Source organism: Dasypus novemcinctus, chromosome 9, assembly GCF_030445035.2.
Source record: "Dasypus novemcinctus isolate mDasNov1 chromosome 9, mDasNov1.1.hap2, whole genome shotgun sequence".
NCBI classification, from domain to species: domain Eukaryota; kingdom Metazoa; phylum Chordata; class Mammalia; order Cingulata; family Dasypodidae; genus Dasypus; species Dasypus novemcinctus.
Window position 1 is genome coordinate 78,368,598 of NC_080681.1, and position 16,224 is coordinate 78,384,821.

Here is a 16,224-nt window from a genome sequence, read left to right on the forward strand (position 1 = left end):
GTTGAATCTGTAAATTGCTTAGGGTAGAATTGAATCTTAATAATATTTAGTCTTCCAATCCATGAACATGGGATGTCCTTCTATTTATTTAGGTCGTCTTTGATTTCTTTAACCAATTTTCTATAGTTTTCTGTTTATATTCTTAGTCAGATTTATTCCTAGATAATTGGTTCTTTTTTTTTAAAGGTTTATTTTTTATTTATTTCTCTCCCCTTCCTAACCCCCCCAGTTGTCTGCTCTCAGTGTCCATTCACTGTGTGTTCTTCTGTGACCGCTTCTATCCTTATCAGCGGCACTGGGAATCTGTGTTTCTTTCTTTTTGTTCCGTCATCTTGTTGTGTCAGTTCTCTGTGTGTGCGGTGCCATTCTTGGGTAGGCTGCACTTTCTTTCATTCTGGGCGGCTCTCCTTACGGGGTGCACTCCTCGGTAAAAGACTGATTATGTTACTTCAATAAGGAATGGCCCAATGTGTGTCTTAATCCTCTAACTGAAGTCCTTTATAAATTGGATGAATACGGGGGTGGGGGAGAGAGAGAGCATGTGCGCATTTGTGCTTGCCACAGAAGCCAGAAGCTGAAAGCAGCAAAGTCTGAAGGAGAAGGGAGAGCCCAGGAGATACTATCATGTGCCCTGACATGTGACAGAGGAGTCTAGGATCACCGGCAGCCTGTCTTTGGGAAGGAAGCATCACCTGATGATGCCTTGATTTGGACATTTTTCTCAGCCTTGGAACTGTAAGCTTGCAAATGAATAAATCCCTGTTGTAAAAGCCGACCTATTTCTGGTATATTGCATTTCAGCAGCCTAGCTGACTGAAATACTTCTTAAAGTACTTTTAATTTCAGAGGCATCGGTAGTCAGCTTTAAAATCTTTTTAAAAAAATAAAATAAAACTATAAATTTCCCTCTCAGGACTGCCTTTGCTGTGTCCCATAAATTTTGGCATGCTGTATTTTCATTTTCATTTCTTCTCAAGGTATTTCCTAATTCCTTTGTGATATCCTCTTTAACCCATTAGTTGTTGAAGAGTACATTGTTTAATTTCCACGTATTTGTAAGTTTTCCTGTTCTCCCTCTGTTATTGATTTCTAGCTTTATTGCATTGTGGTTGGAGAAGATACGTTGTATGATTTCAGTATTTTAAAAAATTTATTGAGGCTTGTTTTGTGACCTAACATATGATCTGTCCTGGAGAATGATCCATGTGTACTAGAAAAGAATGTGTATTCTGTTGTTGGGTAATATATTCTATATGTGTGTGTTAGGTCTAGTTGGTTTAGAGTATTGCTCAAGTCTTGTAATTCCATATTGATTTTCTGTCTAGATGTTTATCCATTATTGAAAGTGGTATATTAAACTTCCCTACTAGTAACGTAGAACCATCCTTTTCTCCCTTCAATTTCCTATGTATTTGCTTCATATGTTTTGGGACTCTTCTGTTAAGTGTACATGTAATTGTTGCTCTCATTGAATTGACCCCTTTATCAATGATTGTCTTTGTCCCTTGTAACTGTTTTTGACTTAAAGTCTATTTTATTCAATATTATTATAGCCACCCCAAATCTCTTTTGATTGCTACTTGCATGGTATATATATATTATTCTATTCTTTTATTTTTAATCTACTTACACCTTTGAATTAAGGCAAGTCTCTTATAGAAGGGATATAGTTGGGTCATGCCTTTTAACTTGCCTTTTGATTGGGGAGTTTAACCCATTTACATTGAAAGTCACTACTGATGGAGGACTTCTTTCTGCTATTTAGTTTTTGTAACTCATACTTTTTTGTCCCTCAAATCTTCCATTAATGCCTACTTACATGTTTGTTTGATTTTTTTGTATTGTACCATATTGAGTCCCTTCTCATTTACATCCGGGTATATATATGTGTGTGTATATATATATATATGTATATATATATATATGTATTTTTTTTTAATCCCCCTCGTGGCTTTTTGCATGCTATCTGCTCTGTGTGTCCATTCGCTGTGCATTCTTCTGTGTCTGTATGTATTTCCCCGCCCGCCTTGAGGCTTGCTTGCTGTCTGCTCTCTGTGTCCATTCACTGCGTGCTCTTCTGTGTTTTTGCTTGTCTCCCTTTTTGTTGCATCACCTTGCTGAGTCGGCTCTCCACGGTGCTTGTGGGCTGGGCGGTACTCTGTGGTGCTTGCGGTCTGGGTGGCGCTCCGTGGTGTAAGGGCGAGCCTGCCTTCACAAGGAGGTCCCAGGATGCTAACCCAGGGCCTCCCATATGGTAGACGGGAGCCCAACTGATTAAGCCACAGCTGCTTCCCTACATCTGGGTATATTTTTTATGTATTTTCCTTGGGGTTCCCATGGGTTAAAAATTTAACATCTTAAATATATAACAATCATATTTGTTTTGATACCAACTGGACTTCAGTAGCATACCTATACAGTGTTCTTATAGTGATCTGGTTCCCCACCTTTTTTTTTATACTTGGTACAAGTTATAGTTTTGTACTTTGTATGTCCAAAATTGTAGATTTATCATTACTTTTTATGCATTTGCATTTTAGCACCTCTAGGAAGTAAGAAGGGGAGTTACATACCAAAATACAATATTGCTGGCATTTATAATTACCCAGTCATCTGAACTAGAGGTCTTTATTTCTTTATGCCACTTTGAACCATTGTCTAGTGTCCTTCTTTTTTTTTAAGAAAAGAATAAAGGAGCATAATGCCTTTCATTTTCTGTTTAAGATTAAACAGAAAACAAACATATAGCAATTCTTTCTGTTATACACTAACAGTTTCAAAGTACATCCTTTTTACAAGAAAATGACTAGAAACAAAAATGTGTTGTCAGAGATTCAAACAGAAGTGCATGTCAGCAGTCTCACACAGCTTTCCAGCGGTGCTCAGGAGGAACCACTTCATAATCACTGGCACTAAACAAAGTTGCAGAATTCTTTGCCAGATATTTTAAGAAATCATAAAGATAGTTCAGTAATAAAGCAAGGCTCTTCTCACCCAGAGATGTATAGGCCAACATTGCTGCAGTTAGTACAAATAATCTTAGTAGGTGTGGCTCTCTACACACCTGGGACATGGTGCATCAGGGTGAGCTGCATACTGCGGTCTCTCAAGTGTGTAGAGTAGCCGAGTGCCCAGCCGCACATTGAAGTGTTCTTTTATCCCTGCCACAACTTCATTAACAGCATATTCCTTATTATCTGTATTTCCTTGAGATTTCTTGTAATTTGCATAATCCTCTTGAATGGAATCTACATTCTTCTTGGCAGGAAGCTAAAAGGGCTATTTTTGCCTGGTCATTAAGTCCCAGTCATCAACCAGCCAGTTTTAGTTCTTCAGGAATCTTTAACTTTAGCTCTGTTCATGAATGTTTCCTTGTTTTCAACAGTTGAATCTACTCGGGCCCTTTTCTTCCAGGGAGGCTAGTGTCTCACTGGTACTACCATCCTCTCCATTTCCAGGTGTTTTCTGTTTGTTCCTTTTTGTTTTCACTTCAACATTTTTCTGCTGCAGACCAGATGTCTTCTTTCTTAGGGCAGCCCCTCATCTTCCCCTCTTCATCTTGCTCCTGAGTGGCTTTTGAAGTTCTTTCTGTTTCTGCAAATTGGTGCCCATGTATTTGAGTACTCTGCTTTCAGGAACCAGTTCATCCCAGTTTTTATCTACCCACTGTAATGTATAAAGTATTTCACTTGTTTGTCTTTTGTGGCACTTTGCTTCATAAATCAGAAGGATCATGAAAGTACAGCACACTCACCACTTCCTCCTTCTTCCACCACCCCCAGCTACAGCACCCTACTCTCTACCCCACCCAACTCTGTAGCGTCCTTTTCTTGTAAGGTGGGTCTAGTGGGAATAAGCCATTCAGCTTTTGTTTATCTGGGAATATTTTAATCTCTCCCTCATTTTTCAAAGAAAGTCTTGCCGGATATAAAATTCTTGTTTGGCAGTGGTTTTCTCTGAGCACTAAGGATTTCAACCCACTGCCTTCTTTCCTCTTTAGTTTCTAATGAGAAATTGGCACCTAATCTAATTGGGCCTCTGTTACACATAACAAGTTGCTTTTTTCTTGCAGTTTTCAGAACTCTCTCCTCGTTCTTGGCTTTTAACACTTTGATAAGTGTGCGATGTGTCATAGTTTTTCTTCAAGTTTTCCCTGTTTGCTGTTCTCTGGGCTTCTTGGATGTGCAGATTCACGACTTTTGTTAAGTTTAGAAAGTTTTCTTTAGTTATTTCTTTGAATAGTCCTTCTGTCCTTTTCTGTCTTCTCCTTCTGGGACTCCCATAATACATGTATAGTATACTTGGTGGTGTCCCAGAGGTCCCCTAAGACTGTATTTACTTTTTATAATTCTTTTTTCTTTCTGCTTCTCAGCCTGACTCATTTCAATTGTCTTTTATTTATTTATTTTTTAAAAGATTTATTATATATTTATTTTTCTCCCCCCCCCCCCCAGTTTTTTGCTCTCAGTTTTCTGCTCTCGGTGTCCATTCACATTCGCTGTGTGTGTTCTGTGTCTGCTTGTCTGCTTGTCTGCTTGTCTTCTTGTCAGCGGCACCTAGAATCTGTGTCTCGTTTTTATTGCATCATCTTGCTGTGTCAGCTCTCCGTGTGTGTGGTGCCACTCCTGGGCAGGCTGCACTTTTTTTGTGCTGGGTGGCTTTCCTTACGGGGTGCACTCCTTGTGCGTGGGGTTCCCCTACACAGGGGCATCCCTATGTGGCACGGCACTCCTTGTGCGCATCAGCACTGCATGTGGGCCAGCTCCACATGGGTCACGGAGGTCCTGGGTTTGAACTGCGGACCTCCCATGTGGTAGGTGTACGCTCTATCCATTGAGCCAAGTCCGCTTCCCTAGTTTAATGATTCTTTCTTCTGCCAACGCCATCTGCTGTTGAAACCCTCCTGGGAATTTTTATTTTTTTATTTTTAAATTTATTTCTCCCTACCCCCTCACTGTTTGCACTTGCTGTGTCTACTCATCTTCCTTGTTTCTTTAGGAGGCACAGGGAACCAAATCTGGGACCCCTGATGTGGGAGGGAGGTACCCAATTGCCTGAGCCACCTCCGTTCCCTGCTTTTATTGTGTCTCTCATGCTTCTCATGTCTCTTGTTGTATCATCTTGTTGTGTCAGCTTGCCACGCCTGCCCGTTGCACCAGCTCCCTGTTTTCTTTAGGAGGCACAGGGGCCTCCCATGTAGTAAGTGGGAGCCCAATCACTTGAGCCACATCTGCTTCCCTCTCCTGGGAACTTTTAGTTGACTATTAAAACCCTCTTGGGAATTTTTCTTTTCACTTATTGTGGTCTTCAACACCAGTATTTTTATTTGGTTTCTTTAAAAATGTCTCTTTACCGAGATTCTGATGTTGTTCATTCATTGCTTTCCTGATATCCTTTAGTTCTTTCTCTTTGTTTTCCTCCTTCTCTTTAAGCATATTGAAGATTATTTTTTAAAAGTCTTTGTCCAGTATGTCCACAGCTTAGTCTTCTTATTGGTATTTTCTGGATTTTTATCCTCTTCCTTTGGATAGGCCACCATTTCCTGTTTTTTTGTTTATCCTATAAATGTTAACTCTGGGGTTTATTCCCTGAGATGTCTGTTTCTTGAACTTGTAACCAGCTGGTGACATGACAGAATTTCTTGATTTTATGTCCCTTCTGACACCAGCAAGCTATGCCAGGACTGGACCCCACTGCCGCCAGTCACAGGAGTGGGTAATGGGTGCTGGTAACTTATACACAGAGAGGGCGTTTTACTTGTGTTTACTGTAATTTGCCAGCCTTTTCCTCCTGTTCTTCCCTGGATGCTGTACAGTGTTCTGCTGAACTCCAGACTTTCTAAGTAGTTGATTCAAACAGTTCCTGCCTGTTTAGTTGTTGTTCTGGTGAAAAGACTGATCCTTGAGCTCACCACTCTGCCATCTTCCCACAATCCTCTCCAATCACATATCTTAACTACAATCTGCCTGTAATTGCTAGGGTTCTCTTTGTTCTTCCTGCTGATTTTCATAGAGGGTTGAGGCCATGGGCTTAGACATGGTTTGTGATCTTCTACCCCAGAAGAGGGAAAATTAATCCTCTGGGGTACGCTGGTACTGGAGGCGGAGGAGAGAGGTACAGTGATAAACTGAACATCACTGTGAGGAGTCCCTAAATAGCATTTCCAGCACAGAGATAAAACTATTTAAAAAGAAGGTGAAACTGGAGAATATTTCAAGGAATTCGTCAAAGAGTTGAACTCCCCATTTCACAGACAGGAGGAACACTAAATAGCATACAGAGCAAATGAATCTGTACCCAGGGCATTTTAATAAATTTGCTAAAGAAATCAGTGTCAGCTTTTGTTACACTAGGAAAGAGGATGTGTTCTTCCAAGGGGAAATTGGCTTTTATTTGGTCGAATTGCTCAGTATACTTAAACATTTGCATTGTGTTCTTCTGAAGTATTTCAGTTGCATGATTCAATTGTTAAATGTATTTTTTTAAAAGATTTATTTATTTTTCTCCCCTCCCCCCCTGCCCCTGCCCCTGCCCCTGCCCCCGCCCCGGTTGTCTGTTCTCTGTGTCTATTTGCTGCATCTTTCTTCTTTGTCTGCTTCTGTTGTTGTCAGCGGCATGGGAATCTGTGTTTCTTTTTATTGCATCATCTTGTTGATGTCAGCTTTCTGTGTGTGCGGTGCCATTCTTAGGCAGGCTCTACTTTCTTTCACACTGGGCGGCTCTCCTTACAGGGCGCACTCCTTGTGCGTGGGGCTCCCCTACGCGGGGGACACCCCTGCGTGGCAGGGCACTCCTTGCGCGCATCAGCACTGTGCATGGGCCAGCTCCACACGGGTCACGGAGGCCCGGGGTTTGAACCGTGGACCTCCTATGTGGTAGACGGACGCCCTAACCACTGGGCCAAGTCTAACTCCCTGTTAAATGTATTTTAAAAACGTATAAAAGATTGCTGGTGATCACCACAAAAACAAATACTAAAGATTCATTAATTTAACAAATATTAATAGAGTGCCTTCTATGTGTCAGGTACTTTCCTAGGCCCAGGAAATAGTGAGCCCATGGTCCAGTGAAGTAGGCAGATGTGTTAGGAAATAAGAGTATGGTATTGGAAGTGCTCTGACAGTATCTTTTCTTTTTTTTTTTTAAGACTTATTTATTTATTTTTTTAAGATTTATTTATTTACCTCTTCCTTCCATTGTCTGCTCTCTGTGTCCATTCACTGTATGTTCTTCTGTGTCTTCTTGTATTCTCATTAGGCAGCTCTGGGAACTGATCCTGGGACCTTAGAGAGTGGGAGAGAAGTGATCATTTTCTTGTGCTACCTCAGCTTCTTGTTCTGCTATGTCTTCTTATTGTCTCTCCTCTGTGTCTCTTGTTGTGTCATCTGCTGCTCCAGCTCTCCGCGTTGGCTGGCCCACCTACGCAGGGCAGGATTCCTGCATGGGGCGGCACTCCCACGTAGGCTGGTACTCTGCATGGGCCAGCTTGCCATGCAGGCCAGCTCGCCTTCACCAGGAGGCCCTGGGCATTGAACCCTGCATCTCTTATATGGTAGACAGGAGCCCAACTGCTTGAGCCATACCCATTTCTCCTGACAGTATCTTATAGGCATGGTGGGGATTGAAACTTGTGTCCTATTGTCCTCAGTGTCCATCGCAGCTACAATCATCTATGCCTATGCCTGGCTGGTTCCTCTCGCACTCTGGGGTTTCCTCGTGTGGAGAAACAGCAAAGTTATGAACATTGTTTCCTATTCATTTTTGGAGATTGTGTGTGTCTATGGATATTCGCTCTTCATTTACATCCCCACAGCAGTAAGTACCATTCTTGTGAAGCAGATTCGTACTGATGCCCTATTCTTGGCTAAAAATTCAGCCAGCATCCTTACCTGTAGCCTGTGCTCCAGGTCAGCATGAACGGCGGGTGGAGGGCCATGTGCCTTCCCTGGAGCTTGAGCCTTAGTTATGAATTCATTCACCTCTGTCCACATGCTGGTGGTGTTTCTCCAGGCTGGATAGCAGTGAGGGCATGGCTGTTAGTGGCTTTTATAAGCATAATGTGCCCAGAATGTGCAAATGCCTCTCTGAACCGCCTCCAAGAACATCTACCCTCCCTCCTTTTGTTTTCTTTCAGATACTGTGGATTATCCCTCAGAAAGCTGTTCGTTGGATTCTAGTTATGATTGCCCTGGGCATCTCAGGATCTGTCCTGGCAATGACGTTTTGGCCTGCTGTTCGTGAAGATAACCGGCGCATTGCGCTGGCCACGGTTGTGACGATTGTGTTGCTTCACATGCTTCTTTCTGTGGGCTGTTTGGTATGGTCTCATTCCTTCATTTTTTTGGTGTGTTTAATATGCAAATGCTAAAAGACCTCAAACTGTATGAAGTAAAATTTTGAATAGATTCTCCAAGGTGGGAAGTGGTAAGGTTATGAGGATTTGGTTGTAACCTCTGGCTTTACCTTCTTTCTGAAGTTTGGGTAAGATTTGGTGTCCGGCCAGAGGGGAGGTGAGGGTGGATGGCAGTTCTAAATGGGGTCGGGGAGCAGGGCTGGAAGGAGCCTGCCTTGGATGCCTTGCTGGTTTTCTGCACATACGTAGAAAGATTTTTGAAGTTTAAAGTTTCATAGATGGAAAGTTTGAGAATGAAGTCAAATATAGGAAAATGGAGTTATTTTTAAGGTAAACAATGTTTAAAACACTTTTTGAATTCACATGCGTAGGTCTCTTTTTCGGAAGAGGTGTGATTTTGAGCCAGGGCCTGGACTGAAGACCGGCTCTGTCATTCACTGGCTGTGTGAATTGGGCATGTTATCTGATCTCTGGGTCTTAATTTCTTCATCTGTAACTTGGGTTTAGTTATTTCCTGCCAAGTAGGGTTGTTCTGAGGATAAGATACAATAATTCAATAAAGCACTTAACATAGAACTGGTCTCATGAATGTCCACTAAAAATTAGGCATGTTCCCTTTGATCCTAAGGAGACATGGTTTTTATAGCTTCTGCACACAGTATGCCCCAAAATTGCTATCCATGGCCTTAAGAAGCCCCGATGCAGGTTTTGAAAAAAGCAGAGTCCAAGAAGGTTAAGATTACTGGTGAGGACAAGAAGATGCCAACGGCATGGTATCTTAATGCACGTAGGAAATGTCCACACAGCATGTGTCCAGACCTTTGGTCAAGTTCTGCAATTGTGGGAGTAAATGTTTCTTTGGCACTGTAAGATCTTGCATAGTCAACCATTTCTCATTGATTGCATTAATAAGATCTCAATATGTATTATTAAACAAGCCTCATACAACATGCAGAGTTCTGAAATACAGGTCTGGTTTACATGTATTTCTCATGTGCCTAAGGTTTAAACTCTTGAGGCAGCACTGTTGGTTTGACTCATGGCTGAGTGACACTTTCACTTGCTGGCACTTGGAATCTTTGCTCATTTCTGTAAGAGATAGAAAGGGGCAGGGCAGATTGGACAAGGGAGCAAGGAGGTGTTATCCTATTAAGAGCCCACTTTCATTAGGTACCTGCCTGTGGCAGGATGTTTTACCTCCTATACTTATCATCCCTTTGGGGATAATGGCATTGAAGACAGCATTTACCTGTCCACCTTGCTGCTCAGGAACTTTCTAAAAGAGCTGTGAAGTAGAAAGACCACTGGACTGGATGCTGCTTAGCCTTGTAAGCATAGGCAAGGGATTTAACCCTTAGAACCTAGAATTCCTCTTTGTCAGAGAAATTCGTATTTTCATTGGCTTTTGTGAGTTTCAGTGGTGTGGCTGTGAAAGACCTTTATATTCTGCAAAGGGCTCTTCAGATGTAAAGAAGTCATTAAAAGAGCCTTGTATAAGCAGAAGCTGCCAGGGCCAGTCTGCTGTTTATTTCTCCTTAGTGCCCCAGTAAAAGTTGTTCAAGGTAATACAGCTAATGAATAGATGAAAACTCAAGTCCCCCACTCTGAAATGATAGTACTCCTTCCATAGTAAACAGCTGCCTCTCACTGGAGTCTTCTATCTCTCTACTGAACTTTTTATCTATTATTTGCCTGGTTGAGGAGAAGTTGGTGGAGAGAAAGAGGCAGGAGAAAAGGTATTGCTGTGTTCAGTTCTGTAAGGGAATCAGAGGAGCAGGGCAGACTGGCCATGGAAGAGGGAGGTAATTGCGTCATACAGGACCTTTTCTTGGAGGGGAGGCACAGCGTTTTCCAGGGAGGGAACCGTCTGTGGTTGGGCGTTTAGCCAAGGGTCCACTGTGTCTGGAGTTTTTTCCCCCACAATGGAGGTTGCCTCCTTCTTTTTCTTCTGGAGGAGATTTACAATACAAGGTGACTGAATCAGAATTTGGGAACCTTGGGTTCTAGTTCCAGCTCTTCCACACCCTGCTGTGGCTATTTCCCTTCTCTGGAGCCCCACCTTTTCACTTAGAAAAAGTTGCTGATTGTGTTGTAGTAACATCTTTACTGTTGTTGTGAGGATTGAGTGTTAGCATCTGCAACATGAAAAATATGACAAACCATACAAACAGAAGATGTTATTATTGGAAGGGCAGAGACAGGAATTGGCAGGGGAGTTTCTTGCGTTAAGGGGCCCCAGCTGAACCAGACAGCTTGGCTTTCTGACTCTCCCCTGGGAAATACAGGTTAGTGTTTTTGCCTTAGTGAAGTGAAGCAGTTGACAGCCTCACACCTGCTGAGGGCTGCTCTGCACTTGTTCATGTGAACAATCTCCAAGTGTCTCCTGACAGGGAAGACTAAGGCATCCAGAGGGTGTGTCCTTGGCTGGAATGTTTGGAGATGTAAGAGCCCATGTGTGAGGTGGTTACTAATGATATTAGAGGGTCCCGTTCCCTAATTTTTTTTTTGCTAGATGATACTCCTACCCCTACTCTTACAGAACCAGGTCTTGTGTGATTCATCCTTGAGACCTCCACAGTGCCAAGATCTGGGCTGGGCATACACTAGGTGCCAAATAGCAGGGCATGTTGAAGAATTGAAGAGCATCAACTCTGGAGCCAAACACAACTGAATACCAGTCCTAGCTCAAGCACATAATAGTTCTATGTCCTTGGGAAATTATCTCTATCTTTGAGCTTCAATTTTCTCAGCTTTAAAATGGGGATCAAACTGCCTCTTACAGGGTTATTAAGCAGGAGAATTATCAGGGATGTGCCTGGAACACAGGAGGCACTCTCTAAATGATAGCTATTATTTATGGAATTAATGAATCATAGAATTATAGTGTATCCAAGCAAATGCCTTAAGAGATCATCTTTTTCAATCCTTTTATTTTTCAGAAAGAAAATTGAGGCCCACAGGGGTGGAGTGATTTTTCCAGAGTCACAGTACGAGTGAGGAGCAGAGGCAGGTTTAGAACCTGGGCCGCCGGGCTCACTCTGCCTGAGGAGGGCTTCCTCTGGTAGTGTGGAAGAAAGGCATAGTTCCTGCGCCCGGGGCTTCGTGCTAGAGAATGGGAGGGCTGGCGCTGACCTCTTAAGGCAGGGGCTCTTCTTTCCCCATCTCAGAAAACAGGAAGCTGCAGGAAGGGGACCCAGGGTGGAAGCCTTTTTAAGGTAATAGAACTACGGTAGAAATGTAACACGCTTTGGAAGGAGTCTCCAGAAAAGGGCATCGGCTGTAAACTTTTTTTTTTTGAAAAAGACAGTTGAAGAGCTAATGCAGGAGAGAAACCTGTGGGGGAAAGCTCCTGCGTGTTGCGTTGGTGCCCCCTTCTGGCTGATAGAGAGTGGAGCTGATGAAATGGTTCTTTTTATCCCTTTACCTTTCTAAGGCACTCACTCTAAGACGGAGGTGTGAGTGTGTAGTTATCTTTGATATATTAACCAGTTCATCTTTCCTTGGAAAAACAGATGTACAGAGGCTAGTGAGATTGGTATTTTCCTGGCTAAAGTTAGGAAGGACAGCCCTTGAAATGCAGGTGGAAGTGTCTTTCCTAATGTCTTCCCTTCTCTACCTCCTTCTGATTTTTGACAGTTCAATTGTGGTTGGTAAGTGGAAGCACTTATCAAGCATTTCATTTCCAGGCTGTGGAACTGTGAGTTAAACCTACCTAGCACTTTTTTTTTTAAAAGCCTTTGCCAGGAGCCAACTGGCAAATCTATCATAGTTCAGTTCATTAAGTATTGATTATTTACACAGTGTGCCAGGCCCTGTGTGATGTGCTGGTGACACAAAGATCGAAAAGGACACAGTCCTCCCTCCCTCCCTCCTTCCTTCCCTCCCTCACTTTGAGTCCTGGCTCAGCTGTGTGCAGCTTATCCAAACAGTCTCTCTGATCCTAAGTCTCTTAATCTGTCAAATGAAAATAATAGCTACCTCAGGGAGGTCCATGGGGCTAAGTCAGATAATATAGTAAGTGCTCAATAAATGGTAGCTATGTTTAAAAAGGCTGCCCAGTCCAGTAAGAGAGGCAAACAGCAACAGAGACAGTTGTAGTGCAGTGTGATGACAGATGTGGTAGAGCGAAACAGGCCATGAGAGCCCGGAAGTACTGTGAGCATGGAGTCTAGAAGAATGGTCATTGGACCCTTATTTTTTAACTCTCCTTATGGGTCTCTTTTCTTCCAGGCATACTTTTTTGATGCACCAGAGATGGACCATCTCCCAACAGTTACAGCTATTCCAAATCAAACAGTTGCAGTAGCCAAGTCCAGCTAAAGAGAAAAGTAAGAGATTATATGTTGATCTTCTTGCTGTCCAGTACAGTAAAAAATAGGCAGGAACATGAAGAACAGAGGGCGGCCAGATGCTTTTTTCTTTCTTTCTTTCTTTCTTTTTTGATAGAGCAGGTGTAGGTTTACAGAAAAATCATGCAGAAAATATAGAGATCCCATATATCCAAACCCTTGCACATGCAGTTTTCTGTTACTAACATTTGCATTCATTTGCTGCCTTTGTTACAATTGATGAAACAATATTATTTTAATTATACTATTAACTATAGCCCATAGTTAACACATTAGGGTTCGTACTTTGTTTTATACAGTTCCATGGTTTTTAAAAATTTTATCCTGGTAACATATATATAATCTAAAATTTCTCATTTTATCCACTTAAATGTATACAATTCAGTAGTGTTACTGACACCGACAATGATGTGCCACCTTTACCATCACCCATTACCAAAGCATTTCCTTCATCCCCAAACAGAAACTCTACTAATTAAGTGTTAATGTCCCATACCCCACCCCTACCCTGGCCCCTGGTAACTTGTATTCTATTTCAGACTCTATGAATTTCCTTATTCTAATTATTTATATCATATTTGTCTTTTGTGTCTGGCTTACTTCAATCTACATGATGTCTTCAAGGTTCATCCATGTTGTCACATGTATAGAACATTCCTTTTTATGGTTGAACAATATTCCATTGTATGTCTATACCATATTTTGTTTATTCATTCTTATATTGATGGACACCTGGGTTGCTTCCACTTTTTGACAGTTGTGACTAATGCCACTATGAACATTTGTGTGCAAATATCTGTTTGAGCCCTTGCTTTCACTTCTTTTGGGTATATACCTAGACATGGGATTGCTGGGTCATATGTTAATTCTAAACTTTCTGAGTAACCGCCAAATCATTTTCCACGGTGCCTGGACCATTTTACATTTTCACAAACAATGCATGAGCGTTTCCTGCCACTACTTGTTATTTTCCTTTTTTCTTTTAAGGAGCCATCTTAGTGGTTGTGAAATGGTGTCTCATTGTGGTTTTGATGCACATTTTTCTAATGCCTAATGATGTTGAGGATGTTTTCATGTACTTATTTGTATATATTCTTTGGAAAAATGTCTGTTCAAGTCTTTTGTCCATAATGGAATTGTCTTTTTTTTTGTTGAGTGATAGGATTTCTTTATATATTCTAGATTTTAAACCTATGTGGTTTCCAAATATTTTCGTCGATTCTGTAGGTTCTTTTTGCTTTCTTGATTAAGTCCTTTGGTGCATGAAAGTTTTTATTTTTGATGAGTCCCTTCAGTCCTGCTGACTTTTATCAGTTTCTCTGTGACTTCTCAGGCTGAGTATGATCTCTCCTGAATTACTCATAGGGTTCTCCAAAGCTTATAAATTCTCAGGCCTGGTTTGTTCTCAGGGGTTCTTTGATTCCCCTGTCAGTGGTTAGCTCTGTGAGTTAAAGTACAGAAAAAAGATCTAGACCCTCCTGTGCTTCCCTGTTCCATCTCCTCAGTATGCCAGGGCGACAGGCATGCTGATCTGCTTGCCATTGCCCGATCACACCATGCCTTTGCACAAACTGTTCCAATTGTCTGAAATGTTCCTTTCCTTCCAACAGTCATCACTTACCTTGTGATCCCATTACACCTTGTATTATACATCACTCTATTATGGTGTTTGAAACACTGATCATTGACTGTCTGTATGTCCATCTGCCCATTTACTTGTTTGTTCACTCATTTATTCATTCATTTGTCCTGTCTACTAGTGTATCTCCCTAATTAGATTCAGCTCCATAAGAACAGAAATTGGTGTGAATCTGTAACCTCATTGTTCATCACATAACCTGGTACACAATGGGTGCTCAATAAGTGTTTATGGAATGAGTCAATGAAGCCATACTCCACACATGATCTCCCTGTGGGCCAAGAACCTTCTTTTGGGTTTGTAATCATAGGCTCCCCTTCCTGCCCTAGCTGCTGCCTCCCGGGGGCAATAGGATATGGTACAAAAAGCTGGGCCTTTATAGCCAAATAGAATTAAAATCAAATCCCAGCCCTACCATTTACTAGCAATATGCTTTGGGCCAGGAACTTACTCTCTATGAACCTCAGCTTCCTTATATATAAAATAAAGACTGTAAAACCTATATTATAGGATTGTTGTGAAGATTAGCTATAATGTTTATAAAATCTCCTGGCATATCGTTAAAGTGCCTAGTAAAAGAATCAAAGCTACTACCCCTCTGAGAGTAAGTCAGAGATTTATACTGAAATTTGGTGGTTCTCACTGACTTTCCTTGACTTTATTTCCATTTTGTAATTCAAATGGGGGTTTTCCCTCTTATTTAGGAATTTGTGCTGTAGGCCCTACATGTAGATGAGATGTGTTTGGTGAAACAAAGGCATCCCCAGGGGCCTTGTTGATAAAAATTGGCCAGGGCCAATCCAGTGACTAAGGAATTATAAAATGTCATTGCCTACCTCCTCCCCTCACCCCTCTTCACATAGGCAGAGCCCTTGAAGATGGTATGGGATTTCCTTTTCTTTTTATAGTAAGGCAGCTGAGGTCAAAGGAGGACAGTGTCTTGCCTGTGGCTATCCCAGAGTTCAGCGGCTAAGCTGAACTCTTTAGCCTAGCATATTAACATGTATATCACATTGCATTTTACAAAACACTTTCCAGATCACTCTTTCCTTTGCTATTCTTACCAGCCCTTTCAACCCCATTATATAGATTAGGATGCTTAATAGGCCTCTGGGAGGCTGAGCTGGGACTCAAACCGTGGTCCTGGGGAGCCAATTTCTGAGGTTTTTATACTTTCCCACCTTTTTCTAAAAATAAATTTTGTTGATACATATTAATAAACATCCTACTTTTTAGGCTGATATTTTTACCACTAAAACGCAGGCTCCCATTGCCAGCATTGCTGACCTTTACCTTCTCTCAGGAATCCTCTTTTGCTGATTGAGAGATGCTTAAGTTCAGAAGTCTCCATACTTAATTGGTTGCACATCCTGTCAGTTAAGAGTTTGAATACTGTATTGTCTAATGCTGCTTAACAATTTACCACACACTTAGCAGCTTAAACATCACATAGTTTCTGTCTCACAGTTTCTGTGGGTCAGGAATCTGTGCATAGCTTAGCGCGTTCTTCTCCTTCAGGTTCTCTCACAAGGCTGCAAAGTGTTGGTCAGGGTTGAGCTCTCTTCTTAAAGCTAGGTTGGGGAAGGATCTTCTGTGCTCACATGGTTGTTGGCAAGAGTCGGTCCTTGTGCTCTGTGGGGCTGAGGGCCTCAGCTCATTGCTGACTGGAGGCTCGTGGCTGCCCTCAGTTCCTCATCGTGGACCTGTGCATATGGTGACTACTTCATGAAAGCCATCAAGGGAGAGACTTAATAGAGTCTGTTAGCAAAATGAAAGTTTCAGTATTATGTAATAACGTGGAAGTGACGTCCATCATCTTTGCCCTCTTGTATTGATTAGAGAAGCAAGTCACAGGTCTTACCCACACTTAAGGCGAGAGGATT

General features: G+C 41.9%; 1 protein-coding gene and 1 pseudogene across 9 annotated transcripts in view; one reads left to right on the forward strand and one right to left on the reverse strand.

Annotated features, from left to right (window-relative positions):
* YIPF1 (Yip1 domain family member 1) overlaps nucleotides 1-16,224 on the forward strand; it is a 63,646-nt gene that overhangs the window by 29,779 nt on the left and 17,643 nt on the right. For 8 of the 9 annotated variants that reach the window (XM_004448308.4, XM_058303542.2, XM_058303543.2 and 5 more), the window contains 3 exons: nucleotides 7,649-7,815; nucleotides 8,135-8,317; nucleotides 12,584-12,681. In XM_004448308.4, the coding sequence (XP_004448365.1) occupies nucleotides 7,649-7,815; nucleotides 8,135-8,317; nucleotides 12,584-12,673 (440 nt within the window). In that variant the 3' untranslated portion in view covers nucleotides 12,674-12,681. The remainder of the gene's footprint in view (nucleotides 1-7,648; nucleotides 7,816-8,134; nucleotides 8,318-12,583; nucleotides 12,682-16,224) is intronic. The other variant, XM_012528629.4, reaches the window with a different exon arrangement.
* On the reverse strand, nucleotides 2,829-3,653 carry LOC139439672 (mortality factor 4-like protein 1 pseudogene; annotated as a pseudogene).